The sequence below is a fragment of the Crocuta crocuta genome, unplaced genomic scaffold, assembly GCF_008692635.1.
Source record: "Crocuta crocuta isolate KB4526 unplaced genomic scaffold, BGI_CrCroc_1.0 scaffold14, whole genome shotgun sequence".
NCBI classification, from domain to species: Eukaryota; Metazoa; Chordata; class Mammalia; order Carnivora; family Hyaenidae; genus Crocuta; species Crocuta crocuta.
The window spans coordinates 1327961-1349804 of NW_027530209.1; the positions used below are offsets into that span (position 1 = coordinate 1327961).

General features: G+C 38.0%; 1 protein-coding gene across 1 annotated transcript in view; it reads left to right on the forward strand.

Moving 5' to 3' along the window:
• The window catches only part of COL28A1 (collagen type XXVIII alpha 1 chain), a 170543-nt gene that overhangs the window by 5168 nt on the left and 143531 nt on the right, over nucleotides 1-21844 (forward strand). The window contains 6 exon segments of the mRNA XM_077765326.1: nucleotides 860-1416; nucleotides 8369-8389; nucleotides 10072-10128; nucleotides 12170-12223; nucleotides 14264-14305; nucleotides 18827-18853. Coding sequence (XP_077621452.1) covers nucleotides 860-1416; nucleotides 8369-8389; nucleotides 10072-10128; nucleotides 12170-12223; nucleotides 14264-14305; nucleotides 18827-18853 — 758 coding nt within the window.

The window sequence follows — 21844 nt, forward strand, 5'->3', positions numbered from 1 at the left end:
AACCATACATATATAAAAACACAGGTAACATTCTATTTTAATATAAATATATTGTGTAGTATATATACCATATGTATACATATATGTATATATGTATATGTATACTTTATATATATGTATACATATATAAAGTATATTTGTATACTCTGTATACATACAAAGGATTGAGTATGTATGTATCCAATGTTTTATGAGTAAAAACATTAGATGTTTTAGAGCCCTTATACGTTAATTTTCTCATTTGAGCCTCACAGTAGCTTTATAAAATAGTAATGGCAGAGAGCGCCACTCTCATAAAGAAATGGAGGCCCAGAGAGATTAAGTGGCATATCTAAGGCCATAGGCAAATTAACCAGTAAGATGCAGAGCTAGAATTCAAACTCAAGTTCTCTGCTTTTAAGTTTCTTTCTCCCTCATTGCTACAAAGAGTATAATTACTTTCTCCCTGGATTTCAAAAAAGCTGGAAAAAAATCCCCAAACCAACCATCTGAACAAGGTGGAGCCTCACAAATGTGACACAGAACCTGAGAATTAGACAGAGCACTACTTCTAGACAGCTTTACCCAATATTTTCTGGATTTCTAAGCAGGTTTTACTTTGAGGAGATGCTCGAAATACACGGTATTTTCTTTGTTTGCTTTTCATTTGCATAATTTTAAAAGACAAAGCATTTGTAGATTTTGAAAGACATTTCGTTTTTCACAACTTAAGCCCCATCTCCAAGGCACCTCTCTTTTTCACTCCCCTCTTCTCTCCAAAACAAACAACACGTATCCCACCACCTCAGGGCTTTCTTTATGCAAAGTGGTTTCCTGAGGAGAAACAGATATTTTGCCTAACCTATTTGTTCTATTTCAGGCTCTACTTGCTTCATAGATGTTGTCTTCATTGTGGACAGCTCTGAAAGTTCTAAAATTGATCTCTTTGATAAACAGAAAGATTTTGTGGGTAGCTTGAGTGACAAGGTTCTCCAACTGACCCCGGTTCCCTCCTTGAAATATGATATCAAACTGGCAGCACTCCAGTTTAGCAGCTCTGTCCAAATTGATCCACCGTTTTCTTCTTGGAAAGATCTGCAGACTTTTAAACAGAGGGTCAAGTCTATGAATTTCATTGGGCAAGGCACCTTCTCTTATTATGCCATCTCCAATGCCACTAGTTTACTTAAGAGAGAAGGGCGTAAAGATGGAGTGAAAGTGGCTTTGCTGATGACTGATGGCATTGACCATCCAAAGAATCCAGATGTCCAGAGTATTTCTGAAGATGCCAGAACTGCAGGAATATTATTTATCACCATTGGACTTTCCACTGTTGTCAATGAAGCCAAACTTCGTTTGATATCTGGGGAATCATCCAGCGAGCCCATTCTACTGTTGAGTGATCCAATCCTTGTAGATAAAATTCGAGATCGCCTGGTAGGTACCTGAGGAGTTGGTTTTATATATATATATAAATATAAATATATATAAATATAAATATATAAATATATATGTAAATATATTTATATATATACACACACATATATACACAATATATATAAATATGTATGTACATATATACACACACATATATATACACAATATATATAAATATATATACACATACATATTATACACACATATATATGTTTCCAATAATAATATCGATACCTTAATTATAAATTCTGTAAGGATAGGTACTGGGTCAGAAAGATAAGAGAAAAAGAATCCGCCTTGGAAATAGCTAAGAGAATCTTTCCAAAGTCTCTCTCCACTTCCTTTGATAGTTTACACGAGATAACCTGGGCAAGTACCAGAGCTCATGCTCTGGGATTGCATTCCTAACTTTATTGCCAGCCAATGCTGAGGGTTTTAGAAGAATTACTTTCCAGTTATATACTTCAGACTCCTGTTTATACATCCTGGGATCACGAACACTGCTGATTTATATTCAATTTGTGGTCAACTTGTGGTCTGCCGTATTTGTGCTAAGTTGGGTTTTTTCCCCCATTTAACATCTGCAGAAATATTTTGACTCAGTGTGTCACGTACTGCGATATTATGTTCCTCAAGCCAAGTTTCAATTTTTTTTATTATGTCCTTGTTCCTTTGGTGTTAGCAAGCCCACCCAATTTAAAATCACCTGCAACCTGTAGTCACCCACCAGTTTCTCCTGCACATCAATGAGTGCCATTTGATTGGTCTGATTAGTTACTTCTATGCTTTTCTTTGCTGGTTTCTCAGCTGTGTGTGAGATCCTTTCCTTTCTGCTTGGAAAAACACAAGGGAAGGCAATGAAAATAAAATCCCCCTTCAGAGTATTTCTCAAGAAGAAAACTCCTAGAGAAAAAGTGGTTGATTTGTTAAGTGTTAAAAGTCGATTTTCTTACAAATACTGATTTTCTTTGATTTCTTGAGAAGAGGGCAAGGCACATGTGTCCTTTATACTCGGCATTTCATATAGTTGTTCTATAGGTTGCAAAAAATCTCAGCCTGTTTCAGAGATTGTTTTGCCCTTTTATCCCTTCTCCCAATCTTTTTCCTAACATTGTTCTTGCAAGTTAAGAACTTAAATTCTATTTATATTTTATTTTATATTATATTTATATTTTATATTATATTTTATGTTTTTTTAAATGTTTTATTTATTTCTGAGAGAGAGAGAGAGAGAGAGACAGCATGAGCAGAGGAAGGTCAGAGAGAGAGGGAGACACAGAATCTGAAACAGGCTCCAGGCTCTGAGCTAGCTGTCAGCACAGAGTCCAACGCGGGGCTCGAACCCACGAACCATGAGATCATGACCTGAGCCAAAGTTGGACACTTAACCCACTGAGCCACCCAGGCGCCCCATATTATATTTTATGTCACATAACTATTCTATAAGTTTATTCTTAAATATTAACTTTAAGATAATAACTTGTAAGTTAGTCTTATAACTGTTGTTTTCAGCATAAGACATTAACTTTTTAAAAAAAATTTTTTTATCTGTTTAGTTATTTTTGAGAGAGAGACAGAATGTGAGCAGGGAAGGGGCAGAGAGAGAGGGAGATACAGAATCTGAAGCAGGCTCGAGGCTCTGAGCGGTCAGCACAGAGCCAGATGCAGGGCCTGAACCCATAGACCGTGAGATCATGACCTGAGCCAAAGTCAGACAGCCAACTTACTGAGCCACCCAGGTGCCCCGAGACATTAACTTTTTAATCTAAATAATAGTTATCACGTCTTGAGTGCTCTGTGTCTTAGCCAATGTTCTAAGTCCTTTACTTACATATTTTATTTTATTTAAGGTTTGCAACAATGATGTAGGTACTATATTATCCTAATTTTAGAGTTGAAAATGTAATGCCAGGCAAAGGCCTGAAGTCTTCACACTTAACCCTATGACATTATATTGAAAGGGGAAAATAGTAACTATTTTATGATTTTCTCAATCAGAACTGTTTTGAAACAGTTAAGCAACATCCCTCCTCCAAAGTTGCTATTGTTTCTGGTCTCTTTTCCTTGGACATTGGGGGTATATAGGGAGAGCTCTGCCCACATTGAAGATGATGATTTCAGTCCCCAGGGGGCTTAGGGGAAGTGCTTACTCTGAGCATCTGTTTTGCATGAAAGGAAAACATGGGGGCGGGGGCGGGGTGAGGGGGTACCTGGTTAACTGCCTAGCCCTGTCTGTGCCATAATTTAAGCAGTTCTTACCACTGAACCCAAAATAGAAGACTCTAGCATGTGCTGGAGAGAACTCTTGAATTGAGATCGTGAGTTGCCAATTGCTGACTGTAGAAGTTGCAGGTAGGCAACTCTTTTTGGCCAGTTGTGTAGGCTCAGGAAGTTCATACTCCTTCTAGACACATTCTCTTCATTGAGAGCTCCTACCCAACTCAGAACACAGGATCTTGGCAGTAGACTTGAAACAGGGCTATTTGTCCGTTTCTGAGGAAAACAAAAAATGACCAAGTGTCCCAATGACCCCACTCTTCCTTAGCATCTTGTGCTTTCAGCTTGTTTGTTCAGATGGAAGTTGTATGAACAAGTCAGGAAAGCACCAGGAGATGATGCTTTCCAAACACTTCCAGCAACCAAAGTGCTCATTAGGCCCTTCAAAGAACAATATACTAAGTTTCAGTGTTTCCAATTGCCACTGTATAGGAGGCAAACTTGACTCTTGATCAGGCCATTCGAAAAATTCCTCATCTAATCTATTTCTATTACATTTTTCTTTGAATTCTTAAGCTTTTCATTTTCAAATGATTATGTAGTTGACTTCCTAAAATAAGTCAATTAGGTATCATTTAAGTACAAAACTGCAACTACTTAAAGTACAGAATTCTATGAGTTTTGATAGATGTACACATTCACAAAACCACCAACACAGGACACAGAACATTCTGCCATGCCCAAATTTCCTCATGTCTCTTTGCACAATATCCTTCCTTTGCCTCTTAGCCCCTGATCTGATTTTTGTCACTCTAGTTTAGTGTACACTTTCTAGGCTTTTATATAAACAAGCTTATGCAATATGTACTTTTTTTGACAGGGTTCTTATACCCAGCATAACAATTCTGGAATTTGACTGGGTTGTTTTTTTATATTAGCAGTCTATTTCTTTTTACTGAGGAGTAGACCACAGTTGAATTTAACAGAGATAGGTGCCCACCAAGAATGGAATTTGCAGGAGGCAAGACAAATCAAAGAATCATTACTAACTCTCTGGCACCTCCAGTAGAAAGTATCATGTAAGAACCCATGAATACATGTCAGCTCTGAATGACCCAAGGGAGACCTGATGATTCCACATTGAAGAAGATACGTAAAATGTTCTAATACTGTTTTATTATGGTTTACATATTGAAACCAAGGAAACGGTTCCTACCCAATCTTCCACACATATTAGTTGGTCTTTCAGAAAAGATTTCTTGGTGGTTATTTTGCCATTATACTAAGCTGCAGATATTCTTTGGTCTCAGTTTGTAATCCTTGCCTACTACGTGCTTTGTTCTCATCCCATTTGCTACCGTGTCAATACTGTTGACACCTTCCTCACATTTCCTCTGTCCCCTTCTCAGAGCATTGACCTCACACTCATTCACAAAATTGGCAGTTCTGTTCTAGCCTTTTCCTTCCACATATAGGCCATCATAAAACTCTGCCTCCACTAATAAAATGCAACCTCCTTTGCTCCAGGAAGGGCTTTTCTCTATTTATCCCTTCTATTTAAACTATAGCAACCACGTAGATTTTTTTAAAAATGTTTTTAATGTTTATTTATTCTTCAGAGAGAGAGACACAGAGCATGAGGATGGAGGAGCAGAGAGAGGGAACACAGAATCTGAAGCAGGCTCCAGGCTCTGAGCTGTCAGCACAGAGCCTGACATGGAGTGTGAACCCATGAACGGTGACATCATGACCTGAGCCGAAGCCAGACTTTCAATAGGCTGAGCCACCCAGGCACCCCCATCCACCTAGATCTTAACTGAACGTGCCCTTCCCTATGGCTTTGACCAGGTTCTTCCAGTTATGCCACATAACCTGCCTCTTTGCTAAGCAAAGGCACTCATTACTTCCCAAGGTGTCCAGCTCTGTCCACATGGGCCTTCTGTCCACTCTTTCAAATGTCCCTCCTCACTGCTTCCTTTGTCTTATTGCCCACACTAGTCCTTATGACTTTTTTCTCATAAACTTTGACATATAGAAGAGTATTCCATCAATGAGTTGGTCCTTTGCATTCCTTCTTGAAAATTATCCAGAAAACCCACCTATTTCCAGAAACTGTCTTGTTACCCACCTCCCCACCCAGTCTGGGATCTCCTTCCCACGCTGCTTGCTGTGTGCTGTTTTCTGTCACTGGGGCTTATAGACTATAAGTGCCCTTAGGGATAGAGCTTTGTTCTTTGTTTGAAACAGTCTTATCTATTGTGTAGTCTTGGGTCCATTTTTGTTTCCATAGAAATACAAATTCCAGCAAACACAAAATAAAATTAGTTAGTTATGTTGTTATGGTTTTAAGCCTCATGGCACGTATTTTTAAAGAGTTAACATGGCAAAGCAGAAATTAAATTCTCAAAGGAAGAGCTGAAGAAAGTGTAAAATTATACATGAGGCATAGTGACAGCTAAATTCATGAGCTTAAAAACTGATACTAGATAATAGAAGGGTGTTGCTTAATATACAAAGGTTGTTAGGTGATAGAACTTTGCATTTTTCTTTATTTCAGCAGTTGTTTTCAAACATTACAATTTGACTTGAATTATTACTTGTTTATTATCTCTTGGACTATTTTCAAATTCCTTTCTCTCTCTCCCTCCCAGAAAAACTAAACTTCCGACATGTGTTTAAAATATTTTCATAATTTGGATCACATTCTGTATATCCATCTGCAGCTTGCTTTTCAACTCAGCGTCCTTGAGAAATTTTCTATGTTGAAATATATAGCCCCAATGCTTTCACTTTAACCACTGAAGAGTATTTCATTTATTGACCCATTCTAATACTGATAGATATTTTTATTATTTCCAAATTTTCACTATTGAAAATAATGAGTGCTGAAATATACAAATACTACAAGAATTTCTCTAAGATATATCTGAAGGGATGTCAGAATAACAGGTGTAAACAAGGTCTCATTCTGGGCAACCTAGAAATAAAGCATGCACATCTTCAGCTTTCGAGGCACAGCCAAATGTTCTGGAGAGGGGAAATTGCACCAAGACCGTCAGTATATTTGAATTCCCATTTCTCCATGTGACCTGCTAGTTTATAAAGATACAAGCAGTTCATCTGTTTTCAGCCTGGATAGACACTGCTGGTAATCTTAAATCAGGAAGGTGAGGAGTGGGTGGGAAGCAAGGGACAAAAGAAGGCCATTGGTGAGACTGAATTTTGTAAAGAGGGTCTGTGGCCAGAGTTTTACAGCTCCTGAGACACTGGGGTCAAAATTTCTTATTTTTTGTATATGTGGAAAATGACCTGAAAGGATGATGTGACTTGCCCAAGGCCACCAGCAAGTTGATGGTGGACACAGAATGAAAACCCCAGATGATGCTAAATTCTCAGCCTAATTTTTCCTCCTATTAAACCCCAAGAACCATTTAAAGCATTTTGCTATATCTTCACTCTGTATTATTAGTTTGTATGGAAATAAAGGTAAAGTAAAAATATAACTAAAAAGATGTGGGGTCTTCCATAAAGATAGAGCTCTGACTTATCTTTAACTTCCTCATTACATCCTTCATTTCTTATAATTTTATTTCTTTATTTTGAGAGAAAGAGAGAGAGAGAGAGAGAATGTGGTCTGGGAAGAGGCAGAGAGAGAGAGGGAGAGGGAGTCCCAAGTAGGCTTTGCACTGATAGTGGGGATGCAGGGCTCAAACTCACAAATCATGAGATCTCGACCTGAGCCAGAAGCAAGATTTGGATGTTTAACCGACTGAGCCACCCAGGTGCCCAGTTCATTTTTAATATCTTGTAACAAATATTCTAGTGCTTCTTCCATTTTCTATTTTATCATATGAAATTAACCCTTCAGAGTCAGTTGTAAGGCATCAATCTGACACATCATTTCTACATTATGAAAGCAATTATTCCATCTGTAAGCGTTGGTTAATTTCTTTCCCATTTTGCCTTCAGGTGTGGCCTTAGTGTACATGTCAGATAGTACCCTATTCAGCTGACATAGGGCAGGGAGGCCTAGATGTTGGACAAAAATCAGATCGTGAATTTCTCTAAAATTGTGAATTTAAAGGAGTTTTGAAAAATATTCTGGCTAATTCATTACTGTGTGGGTAAGTATAAAGTAGCACTTGAACTTGGTTCAGTAGTTCAGCCCAAGTGTATGACATTGGGCAAGTGAGAACACAGCAGACCTAAGTTTTCTTATGGCAAAACGAGAGGCTGGACATGATTGACTTCAGAAGTTTGTTGATATTTTATGAAATTATCACCCCAAACTTAATGTTTTAATGCTTTAAAAAATGCACATTATCTATCGGGATGGGAAAACAAAAGTAGAGAAAACACACAATTATGGATCCTGGCTAAGTCTTTATAAGTAAAAGTTAGAAATCTTTACTATGACTGATTAAACTTGTAGCCAAATTATGGAGATTAGAGAGCTAATTAAGAAAACAAAAAATAGAACAAGATGCAACAAGATAAAGTTCCTACGAAACAGAATAATTTTTCATGTTAGTGCCCTTCATGTCTTTTATGATACGGCTCAGAGGGCTCCTTGGGTGGTTGGCTGGGAGGGTCTACTGCTTTTACAAGGTTAAAAAGACTGAATTGCTAATTCTTCTTGAAAATTGCATATCCCATAGGGAATAATTAAGACTAATAAGAAGCTGGAAGCAGAACGATGAAGCGAGTTAATGTTTTATTCTTTTTTCCCTCCTAGGATATCTTATTTGAAAAGAAGGTAAGCACCACATGCTTTTAGAGTGTGCATAATCAAATCAGCATTATAATTCATATTAGAAGATAAAGAGGGTCTAAACAAAAATGCTTAATTCCTTTAAAAATGAGCCAGTCCATTTTGAGGCAGCCATCTGATTCCTTTATGCTACTCTGCAGGTTGGAAAACTTAGAAAAAGTAAGAAACATTTAATATGACTTTAGAGAGTCATTTTAGAAATCAGTGATAGCCATATTGCATAATTTTCTTTAAAGGTTTTAATTTTAAGTAATTGCTACACCCAATGCAGGGCTTGAAATCATAACTCTGAGATTGAGAGTCACACACTCCACCAACTGACTCAGCCAGCCACCCCCTAAATGGCATCGTTTTTGCTTGTTTTGATATGACTTCCTTCATTCTAAGCATGTCTCTGATGCCAGCAACTCATGCAGGTCCTTCACTTTGGGAGGTGTGCCTATGTCAGCCACGGTCCTGGCCAAGAGACACAGTGCAGAGTCTCTTGCTGCTGCCCAGTGATTGACTTTAAGCTCATTCTCCTTCCTGCTGGTGGCAACCATACCAAGTGGCAAAGGAAGTTGGTCAATATCGTTTGGATAGTGCTCAACACAATCAAAGACCACCATGTTGCTGAGGACTTCTATACTGCACGTGTGTTTCTTAACACAGAGTTTGGAACATGTGAATTTTGTTTGATAAGCTGCTTATTAAACATCAGGAAATTTACTAATACTAGGAGCCAACCAAGCCCTACAGAACACCACGCTTCATCGAATGGCAGAGACACCGTTATTTTATGTACCACTGAGATAGGAAAGGACCCTGCCAATTAAACTATCATAGAGTAACTTCTTATAAATGACAATTCTTGATTTTATACTTGTGGTAAGAGTCTCTTTAGATTTCTTTAGACATAGATTTTTAAATCCTGTATCACTTTTGTACATATATACAAGGGAAAGTAGAAGCAAACTAAATCAGTTATTTCTAAAAGTTCTTCACATTCAGAGTCTAAACCTTCTGAATCACTTTTTGTCTTCCTAGTCGCTGATGCCCTTCCCCTCCCCCGCCCCTTATCAGCCTGTGCGCCATCAAAAACACTGGTGATGCAACATTTCTTGAGTGTGCTCCAGTAGTGTCTCTGGAGTTTTCATCCATTTCATTCTGAAAGTTTTGAATAACATGTGCAGAAAATAACAACTTCAATTATGATCAGGCCTGATTCACATAAGAGTCATTCTGATTTCAGACATGTTAAAATAAGGAGAAATGTACATCCTAGAACTAAAATATGGTATGCCACATGTCTTCCTTTTTGACTAAAGGAATATTTGATATTTGCATGTTATTAAGCTTTGATGTACTGTGTAGAAGAGAAAAGGGAGAAATCCCAAAAATCCACTGAAAATGTTCATTTTCCTTTTTAACTGGCAACTAGATGTTATACATATATTTTTGGTGGAAGGTCTAATTTATCTAACCATGGCGATGTTTAGTATTACTTTATTAGCTGGCTCTTACCAGATCTGAGTTAGCCTAGAAGAATTGAAAAGGGAGAGCAAAATCTCCATAAATTTGCATGGTAAAATTTCTTCAAGGGAATATTCTCTTTACTTAAATCCTGAATAAGATTTGAAATGCTGCATTTGATTGTTTGTTAATATTGGATTTCATTCTTGATTCAGTGTGAACACAAGATCTGTGAATGCGAGAAGGGGGATCCGGGCGACCCAGGGCCTCCTGTGAGTATGTTTCTACTTTGAACATATGGTCAAGTCAGGAAGCCCTAGTCACGATTGCTCTACTGACACTTGAAAATGCAGGGCTCTTTGATGCTTTTGAAAAGCAGTTGTGTGCAAATAGCAGCAAACATGGAAATGCTGTTTCTCTCTTTTATTCCTAAAGGGATACACTCTGTCCTTAGATATAAGCCAGGGATTTTCCTGACCTTAACTGAACTGAGGGCAGATTTGGTTTAAAATGATGAAGTTGTTCTCACAAAGGATATTTCAGGATCACTTCTGATGTGACGATTGGGGCCAGAATTTCTCAACACTGGAGTGAAAACATAGAAAAGGAGATCATACAAATCCTCAGTGCTTTAGGGAAAGTTTTACCCCACCCCCACCTAGGAACAAGTGATACGGATCTCTCTGGAAGCCAACTGTGTCCTCACATGTATCCAAGGGCAACACTGTGTGGTCTCTCAGAGAGGAAGCTGCTCAGGAAGCTTTGGGGATTAGAGTGATTCCTGTGAAATGGAACTTGACAACTAAAAGTTAAAGGCAGGATTTACTATCATGATTCAATATTGGTAAAACAATCCCAAAAGGAGTGTTTCCCTTATATTCTGGCCTAACATCTGGAAGGTACCATGTATGTACTGGGAAGGGACCTGAAGCAACATCACAATGACTGGCGATACTGTATATTTCTCTAATACATTTCATCAGATGCATCCAAGCTGCCCATTCAGTATTCCATTTACTTATGTCGTCTCAAACCTTTGAGGTCAAAAGCCCAGTGGACGTATTTTACAAGAATGCATGGATACGGTTTTTGAATGAATGCTTATATTTGGGGGCAGAGAGGGGAATGTGTACTGTGAATTGCTTAGACTATGAACATTTTCTCTTGAGACTTGGGTTCAGAGACGAATATTTTTTCAAGCCATTCTACCAATTGAGGCATTAGAAAATGAGAGTGCTTGTCCTTTTTTTTCCTTCCAAAATGTAAGTTAGATACGTTATAGGATAATGCGGCAGCCAGTAGAAGCTGATTTTGGCCAAAGCAAAGGTTTAAACTTCTCTTCTTATAAAGTCTTCTTTTATATTTATTACACCAGGAGATTTTCTGAAAAGGTGTAGTTGGGATATTCAATTACGTTTTAGAATGAACTGTAAAGAAAATTTACTAGTTGCTGAGCTAATCTAACAATTTCAGTCATTCAATATTGTTAGAGATTACTGTACCATTTTTTTTAAACCGAAGTATAGTGACACACAATGGTTTATTAGTTTCAGGTGTTCATCACAGTGATTCAACAAGTTTATACATGATGATGTGTTCACCACAAGTGCAGCTACCATCTGTCACTGTAAGGGACTATTACAACACTACTGACGATAGTGTAGTGCTGTAACATATCATGTTTTAATAGTGATAGACATAAAACTACATCATTTAGCATTTATTGAGTCCTCCTAAGACCAGTTCTCAGAAAAACCAGCTTTTTGGTGGTTTGAGAATAGGAAAACAAAATGCCTTTCTCGAACAGAATTGGAGCACTCTCTTCTCTCATCTTTTCTTTTATTTAAGTTTATTTATTTTGAGAGAGAGAGAGAGCAGGGGAGGGTCAGAGAGAGGGAGAGAAGAATCCCAAGCAGGCTCCATGCTGTCAGTACAGAGCCTGATGTGGGGCTTGATCTCACAAACTGCGAGATCATGACTTGAGCTGAAATCAAGAGTCAGAGGCTTGACTGATTGAGCCACCAAGGCTGCTCCTCTTCTCTCATCTTTGAGCTTATCCCTTGGATATCAGGGAGAGAGAGACATTGTCTTCTTTTGAGCAAATCTAGAGAATCTACCTATTCAAGACAGTGCAGTTTTCCTGGTTTGTAGTAAAAGAGAGAATACAGTTGAATCTCTGCTTGGTAGGTTAAGGGTTTTTTTTTTTACAGTCTTCCCTCATTTTATGGGATGAAGCTGATCAGAAATTACTGTAATGTGTAAAAACCTAATATAATGCCTGCTCAATGCAATCTTTTTTCCCTTTGCCTTCAGGGTACACATGGAAACCCAGGTATCAAAGGTGAACGAGGACCAAAAGGAAATCCGGTAAATAAATAAATAGCTTTCCTTATAAACCAACGTTATCTCTTTCTAGATTTATTTAAAGAACAAAAGCCAAAAAAACAAAAGAGCACTGTAGTATATGTCAATGTCGGAAATATGATGATTTCTATGAAGACTACAGGATGCTTACTTTCTATATTATCTGGTTTATGTTAGCTTGCATTTACAAATTCTAAGTAATATATGACCATTTTAGTTAATAAATCTAGGAAACCTAGGGAAACTGAACAATAGAAATTGGTACATACATAATGGTGACCCAATTGTTCCAATGTTCCATGAATTACTAATACATATCCCATATGAAATTGACATTGGCACTTATGGTTTTTATGAATCTGTTTTATGTATAACTGACCTATGATAATAATAGAAAAAATAAGTATTTCTTACTCCCAGACCATCTTCATGCATTTCCCTAATTCTTTTCTTTGTGTACCCATAAAAAAAATTCTAGATTTTTTTTTTTAAATGTAATGTTTTATTTATTTCTGAGAGAGAGAGACAGCATGAACAGGGCAGGGTCAGAGAGAGAGGGAGATACAGAATCTGAAGCAGGCTCCAGGCTCTGAGCTAGCTGTCAGCCCAGAGCCTGACGCAGGGCTCGAACCTATGAACTGTGAGATCATGACCTGAGCTGAAGTCGGACGCTTAACGGACTGAGCCACCCAGGTGCCCTAGATTATTTTTTTTTAAATCAGGTAATATTTCAGATGATGATCTTCCAAGTTCAAGAGTGACTAAAACAATCATAGGAGAGAGATATGACTGTGTGAAAACTTACGGTGAAATTCTATATAATGAAAAATAATAATTAAAATGAAGAAGAAAACAGGGAAATATTTGCATCAAATACAATGGACATTGGGTTAATTTCTATAGTATATAAAGACTTTATAAAACAGATAAGAAAATATCAAGCCACTAATAATTAATTGGTAAAAAAAAAATTTTCAAGAGAGGAAATAAAACCAGTAAATAAAGAAGTAGAAGGACATTTATTTTCACTAGATAGTGAATGATACTTAAAAAGAGGTACCCTTCAATAGTAATTATTCACATTTTAGAAACTTGGGAGTCCAGGGTTGTTGGGTTGTTTTTTTGTGTGCGGAGGGGAGCAATTTTCTAGTTCACATGGTTTGGGGTGCTATTTTTTTTTTTTTTTTGGTGTTTCAGACTTTAAAAAACATGTCTTTTTTATAGCAGTTAACACAGCAGTATTAAACTAATAATAACTAGTGATAGCAATGGGTGGTTTGTTCATTGCAAAGGTAACTTGGCACATTTTGGAAAGCAATTAGGCACTACATAAGATGTATTCAAATATTCAAAATTTAACCCAATAACTCCACTTCTGAAACTATGTTTAGGGAGGTAATGAAAAAGTTATATGCATGGAAGTATTTTAGATGCATGAAAGGCGATTGCCTGTTTGTCAAAGAAAGGTGATGTGAAGCATCCTTGAGTTGCTTTACAATACACAACCCTACATACTCATCATGTGGGTCCAAACTGATGCCATTGTGTCTTCTTTTTGTTTTGTTAAATATCTTTTTTAAATCTATGTTTACATTTCATTTATTTGGCTTGTAATTTTGTGCCACATAATATATTTTCCTAAGTTTTGCTGAAATCAAGCAATTACTCTTAAGGACATTTTGGAAAACATTCCAAAGTCCCTTGGAGAAAAGCCAGAGTGGCTGGCTCTGATTGGATACAATACTGCATTTGAGAACAAGGGCTGTGTTGTTAAACTGAGATGCAGAGCTTGGCCTCAGCTGTGAAAATGTACCTGGAGTCTGCAGCCTATGCATCTGGCTTCTCTTCGAAGGGCAAAGGCTATCAGAATAGCGATTTTCTTCCCTAGACTCCATGGTGAAAATGTCAATGGTGAAAGCCAAATATTTTTTTCCCCATTGGGATAGCCTGTTAATCTGGGAATTCAGAATAATGCATTTTATTGAGCAACCAGTCACTCTCTGGGGCTGTGGAATTTTTACTGAGTTTTTATGTTTTTCACAGGGTGATGCTCAAAAAGGGGAGCCTGGAGAAAGAGGCCCAGAGGTATGTATGCAACTGGAATACCTCCCCAAGATGTAATCCAGGATGCTAAGATTTTGTAATTGATCATTTTGCCCCCTTGTAGTGCAAGTGCAAAGATGACTTACATATACATGTGTTCTTGGTGGCTCAGACAGGCCACCAAGATATCATCTTGGAAATAGAAATATGGGGAGAAAATGCTCTGCTCGACAGGAGTGATGATGAGACAGGGTGATCAACCACATGACATTCTCAGATACTTAAGTGCAATTTGTGGAAGATTCAAATCAGGAAAATACTTTGTTTTGCTTCTTGTGTTATTAAAAAAATATTTATTTTTGAGAGAGGGGGAGGGGCAGATAAAGAGAGAGAGAGAGGGAATCTCTAGCAGGCTCCACGCTGTCAGCACAGAGCCAGACATGGGGCTCCATCTCACAAACCATGATACCATGACTGGAGCCAAAATCAAGAGTCAAACACTTAACCAACTAAGCCACCCAGATGTCTCTGTTTTTTTATTTTTTGTTTGTTTCCAATAAAGAATGAGTTAAAAATTTTGGGAGCACAGAAATACATAGTCTAAACTATGCTTTTGTAAATTTCATCTGCAGACAAAAGAAAAAGGTAGCATTCTAATTGATTTATTATCTCTAAAACTGGAAGATATTAGAGATTGCCTGAGAAATAATTACAGAAAATTTCTTCTTTGGTATTTTTCTGGGGAGTGGTAATAAAGTCACAAAAAGCAGAGAAAGGTGTACGGTGAATAAAAAAGACCATGCCACATTTCTCTTCTTGGCTGTCCCCCGGCAAAAGCCCCGGAGGCCCACAGGTTCAAAAAGCTGGTCTCCTGGTGTTTTTAATCAATTTTATGAACAATTCTAATAGAAAGTTTGGTAATTTCAATGGAAATTCATTCAGATATATGTGTTATTCTTTAGGAAATATTTCTAAGGTATCTTCTACATATAAAGCATATTATTATGTGAAAATAAAATTAAGACAAAGCACTTACGTTTTTTGAAAAGTTTGTTATAGGAGAGATTAAAATATTTAAAATAGCTACAATATTGGTTGCTCAAAGGGAAGTTGGGAGGGGGCAAAATGGATGAATGCGAGTAGGAAGTATAGGCTTCCAGTTATGGAATGAATAATTCACAGGGATAAGGTACAACATAAGGAATATAGTCAATGGTATTGTAAGAGCATTGTATGGTGACAGACGGTAGCTGTACTTTGTGGTGAGCACACCATGATGTACAGAGAAATTGAATCAGTATGTTGTAGACCTGAATGTAATACAGCACTGTATATTAACTATACTTTAATTTTTTAAGAAAACATAGCTACACCATGAAGCAGAGTGTTAAAATATTATAAAAACTGCATGCACAAATTATTATGGGCCTTCATAGGAGATTGAAACTGTCAAGGTGGGTTTTATAGAATGACTCTGGAGAGAGTAGGATTTTGACCAGAAAGGACAGAGCAGAAATGGGAAGGGGACAAGCGTTCCAAATGGAGAGTACATGAGCATCAACCTGAGGGAAGGTGATGGGTGGAAAACGATGAGAAGAAGTGCCTGAAGTGGTTGTTGTCAGATACAGCTGGAAGGGGAGAGTGGGTGTTCCATGCCAACTGTTAATCTGGACTCCATTTGTTGAGAGACTGAGATGTCAAATGAAGGGTGCAACCCAAGAGCTGTGAACTTGGAAGATAAATCTGGCATGACCCACAAGGGGACATTGAAGTGGGGATAAACAGAAGAAAGGGACACTTAGAAGAAGGTTTTTTGTTACGGCCTGTCTGAGAACAGGGATGTTGGCGATAGGGCTACTCCAGGCAGGATGAAAACCACTAGCCACATGTGCTTACAGAGCAGCTGAAACATGGCTAGCCTGAGCTGAGGTGTGCGGTAGGTGGAAAATACACAATGAATTTGGATGACTTAGTACCAAAGAAAATGTAAAATACCTCATGGATAATTTTTATATTGGTCACATGTTGAAACAACTATATTTCAGACCTAGTGAGATCAGTAAAATATATTATTAAAAATTAATTTCACCTGCTGTCATTTTCTTAATGTGGTTGTTAGGGAATTAAATCACATTCCATTGGACAGAATAGGGCTACGGTGATGACAGAATAGAGAAGAAGAGAACATTGTGAGAACCACAGAAGGTAGGAAGGATAGGCTGTGGGACTGACACTGACTCATTGAGTCAACAAATATTTATTGAACACTTGGTGTATGCCGGGCCCTTCTTTAGGTGCTGCAAGATAGATAGTCCCTGATGCATGTAGTATGCAATCAAAGTGAGCAAGATAGATAGTCCCTGATTCATGCAGTATGCAATCAACAGGGCAAGCAATCAATAGGCCAACAGATGAATGAGATTTCATCAATGAGATGTGTTCTTGACATATAAAATCAGGTCATTAGTGGGCCACCTGGGTGGCTCAGTCAGCTAAGTGTCTGACTTTGGCTTAGATCATGATCTCTCAGTTCGTGAATTCAAGCCTTACATCGGGCTCTGTGCTGACAGCTCAGAGCCTGGAGCCTGTTTAGGATTCCATGTCTCCCTCTCTCTCTGTCCCTCCCCCACTCATGCTCTGTGTGACTCTCTCTCAAGAATAAATAAACATTAAAAAAAGAAATAAAACCAGGTCATAAGGATGTTCCAGGCAGAAAGAGCAGTAGGTACAAAGACTCTTGAGTGGAAACAAGCCTGGTAGGCTGAAGAAATGGAAAGAAAGCCAGAACTTGGCAAGGAGTGGTGGTAGACAGGTTATTGAGCTAGGCAGGAATGGGTCACAGAGGGCCCTGCTGGCTGGGGGTAGGGAGGATAGATTTAAAACTAAATGCAGTGACAGCTGTTGGAGAATTTTATCTGGTTGGATTAAAGGAATGTAAGGGGCAAGGAGAGAGAAAAGATAATTATAAACTTTTGATTCTGTGTGATTTGAAATATGATGGCACCATGGACAGAAACAGGAAAGTTGGAAACAAATTTGGTCTGTGTGGTTTGGGATATTTTAAATTTTAATAGTTTCAAACTAGTAATTAAGATGCCAAGGATGGAAGAAAGAAAGGAAGGCAGGAAGGAAAGAAGGAAGAAAGGCAAGAAGGAAGGAAGCAAGGAAACTGATAAAAATCAAACAATAAATTGACCAGAGAGTTCAGAAAGAAAAACAGGGGGAAAAAGAGTGTACTATAAAAAAGTAAGGTTTCTATTTGTCTCCTATATTGTTTTTATCATTGTCTCCTTCCTAAATATAGTCTTAACCCTTTTAACATAAAATAATGACACAATTTTAATATTCTGTGCTGTAAAGGGTGGAGAGTACACCCACATCTCTGAGATTGGAAGTTCAGCCTTTTTTAGTGCTGCAAACATGAATTTGTTTAATAAAGAACTCCAATTTAACTATCTATAATGTGGTCTTTAATTTTAAGCACAATACTAAAACCTAAACCCTTTATGCTAATAAGTATATCTAAGAAGAAATAATTGTAGCATAACAATACTTTTGACTGTAGTTCTATTTTTAGTTTCAATTTCCCAGTGACTACTTTTGGAGAGAAGTATTATTTCCTTCCTGAAGTTTTCCTTTTTTCTCTTTTGTAAAAAAAAAAAAAAAAGTCATACAAAACAGTATTTTGTCATCTGACGCATGTAGCTGTGATAATTGGTTGTTTACCCCATTGGTTTCTCCAGCTCACTTAAAATATATCTTACAATTTTATTTTCATACTTAAAAGCTATTGTTGTATGAAAAAGACATAAAATCCTATTTGGAAAAGGTTTGCTCTTGCTCAAAGTTGGTAATTTCCCAGTTCACTTAATATTCAGAATTCTATTACTTCGAGAGATCACAGGCAGGGACACAATGGAGGAGGCTGTGCGGGATTCTCAGGAGTGACACCGAGGAGGGGCTGGCCCCAGAGTTAGCATGAGATAAAATATAGTGCCTTAAAGGTCACCGTCTCATTAGGGTTGATAAAGGAACCATTCATTTCATTGATGTTCCATATTTCAGATCGAATTTGAAAGGAGGACCATAATGGATATAAATATTAACATATATTGTAAAGGCCATTATCTCCACTCATTTTCAAAGCCGATTTCTCTAACAATCTCTGTGAAACATTCTCAGCTGTGATAGTTCATAGTTTAAAAGTTAATATAACAATTTTGAAAGGAGCATTGTAGGTCGTCTCTTCTACAAGTTTCAGTGTATACTTTCTCCTTCAGCTTTGGGCCAAAGGGTAAGAAATTGGGTTTGAAAAAAATATGTGGAACTGAGAATAGAATGTAATAAAGGGGAGAATGGGTTCCTTTCTTCTCCCCATTAAATGCACATTCCCGACGCTCAAAGAGATGTAAAATAGCTTACATTTCTGTGTGTGGTCTTATTTTCCTTGACTGTACAGATGTGTTTTTTTATACTTTATAAATGAAAAATATCAACTTGCAACTATGTCCTCTAATATGTTTTACTCTTTCTTTTTTTTTTTTTTTATTCTTTTGTAACTAGGGAATCCCTGGGTACAAGGGTGAGAAGGTAAGTTGGTAACAATGAATAGATGGGCCAGGATTTCAGAGAGAAAAACAGAAACACAACTGTATTTATGTACTTAATGAAAGTTGTTTTCCTTTATTTTCCTAGGTCTAGGTTCCCTAATTCCTAAGTATACTCTTAACTCTGTGAACATAAAATAATAATAAACTTAAGGTGCGAAGATGTGTTGTAAGGGGTGAAAGGCATTCGAAAATTCCCAAAATTAGGATCCAGCCTCTCTCGGCTCTGCAGACACGAGAATTCCTATTTAACAACCATGTAGCACAGATATCCAGACTAAACGTTTTTACATAAAAATGGATGCAGCAACACCGCAATTAGGTTTCTCCCTTGGTGCTTAACTTCCTATGAAAGCTAGACACTGGAACCTAGACGCCAAACCGTGGAAGCAAGAGGATTTAACCTGGTTAAGTAATAAGGAACCTCTTCATACAGTCAGGCATCTGGGTAGAGCTTGCAAGGGGAATAAATTTGACAAACAAACAAAAGTTAGGGGCTGGTAGACTATTTTATGATTGTTTACAAATTAGAAGTTTTCAAGGTGGATGGGGGCTCAAGAACGGTGCTGACAGTGCTCAGGCTTCATTCATAGATTTTTGAAAAATATTTGTTTACTTATTTTTTTTTTCCACTACATCTTTGTGTTTTTATTTTTTTTTATTTTTTTTATTTTTTATTTTTTTTACAAATAGTTTATTGTCAAATTAGTTTCCACATAACACTCAGTGCTCATCCCCACGAGTGCCCTCCTCCATGCCCATCCCCCCCCTTCCCCCCATATCCATCNTTGTTTACTTATTCTTGAGAGAAAGAGCAAGCACCCACAGAAAGAGGGAGACACAGAATTGGAAGCAGGTTTCAGGCTCTGAGCTGTCAGCGCAGAGCCAGACGTAGGGCTGGAATTCACGAACTGTGAGATTATGACTTGAGCTGAAGTCGGACGCTTAACTGACTGAGCCACCCAGGCTCCCCAAAGGCTTATTCCTAGATTTATGCCACAGTTCTATTACCAGATTCCCTACTAAAGCAGAGCGTGCCTTCCTTGTTCATCGAGTCTACAACCCTCAGACCCGGAGCAAGAGGTCTTGCTCTGGGTCTCCTATGGCCTTCTGACCCCCGATGGATCCAGGAAGCTGCAGGACATGAGACTTATGCCTCCTTAAACCTGGACCATGCTTTAGGTAACCAAGACCCCAGAAGTCCCTGCAAAATGCCCTGAGCCTGCTTTGAAAGGTGGAAACAAATCTCTTTCCTATGACCATCTTTTGCCCAGGCCTGAGGGGAAACGACATGCAAGTTGCTTGTTGGGGCTGGAAGGGGCCCTGGTGGGAGGTTTATTGTATTGTACTGCCTAGGGCACCTTCTTGTGCATTTGTTCATCCTCTCCTGGGAGGAACCAGAGGTGGGGAGAAGCCAAGTAGGAGCCGGGCTATAGGCTGTGGGCATGGGGTTGTACTAGCACATGGACCGCGGAGAAATACCAAAATTCTTTCGTTTTTATTCCTTTTGATACTTGTCGAAAATGGAAGCTAGACCATTACTAGGTTGGTAATTAGCTCAATTTATAACCTTCAGCTCTTTAGATACACGGTATGTAGGCCTCTGCTTGCACTCTTGCCCTGGGCCCTGCAAATATTAGAGGTGAGTCTCTATACAGGCAAATAAATTTAGCCCCAGTCACTAGAAATGTTAAGTGTCTGTTTCTTATCCATATGGAGCTGGATTCATATAGGCCTCCCTAATTTACAGGGTGGTTGGAGAAGCAAATGGAATAATGGATGTGACAATGTGTTATGAGCTCTTTGCTGGTCTATAAAATGTAAGGTGCTGCTATAAAGAGGCAGGGAAAAATGATAAAATAGGGAAGTTAAGAAAGTTTCATGACTGTAAACTTGTCCTGTATATAGTTGAAGAAAATTATTCAGGTCTCCTCCATCTTGATTTATAAAATGAGCTACTCACTATATGTATACATACTATACATATACGTATATATACACGCATATATACGTGTATATATACGTATATGTATAGTATGTGTATATATATATAATATAGTATACTATAAATATAGTATATGTATGTAGTGTACATATATGTATTTTTATATATTTATATATATGAAGAGATTATTTAATCTTCTGCAAAATTATAGAACCACTGGTGGAGTTCTTATTTGGAAATACAAGTTGTCAGAGTAAAGTGACCCTGAACCATTGACATTCAAACCAGAATTTCACCAGGAACAGCAGCATCAGAAATCAGGCTGGGAACAGAGCTAATCTGTTCATAGCTTTCTGGAGCACTTGCTCTCTGAAATTGTAATTGTGGCCATTCCACAGGGATTACTGAGTCCACCAAAAAAGAAAATGCCTTTGCAAAGGCGAATAACATGAGTACAATATTTTCATTGATGGAAGTCTGCCCCCAAAACAAATGCTGTTCCTCAGGACCCTATAGCTAACAAATCTGTCTGGACAAATGGAATGTGAATTCTGGCCAAAAGGATTTTGAGTGTATTTATGGTACTTCTCTGTTTTATATTTTGCTGGTTGACTCATTTTATTCCCATCCAACATTATTAAATTAATTGCTTTCTAATTGACTCTTCAAGAGTGATTTTCCATTTGCATTCAGAAATAAATGTTCAACTTGTTCTAAGGGAAGACTCAGTTTTTCCTGGGTCAGTTTGACTCACAATATGATGTGGAGAGAGAACAGATTGCTTTTGAACAGAGGCATAGCTGGATCTAGGAATTGTACCTCCCTCTTCCCTGCTCCCGATGCCAGCGGCACCCCATGTAGTACTCTAGGCTGGTGGAAAGAAACTTGGAGACCATGGTGGTATGCCTTGTTCAGCTTTCAGTGGCTGATGACCATGGACTTGGAAATCTAGCAGATTCAAGCTTGTGGTCATGGGCGAGCTATTTAATCCCTATGAGCCTCCTTTTCTGCATCTATGAATGGAGATTG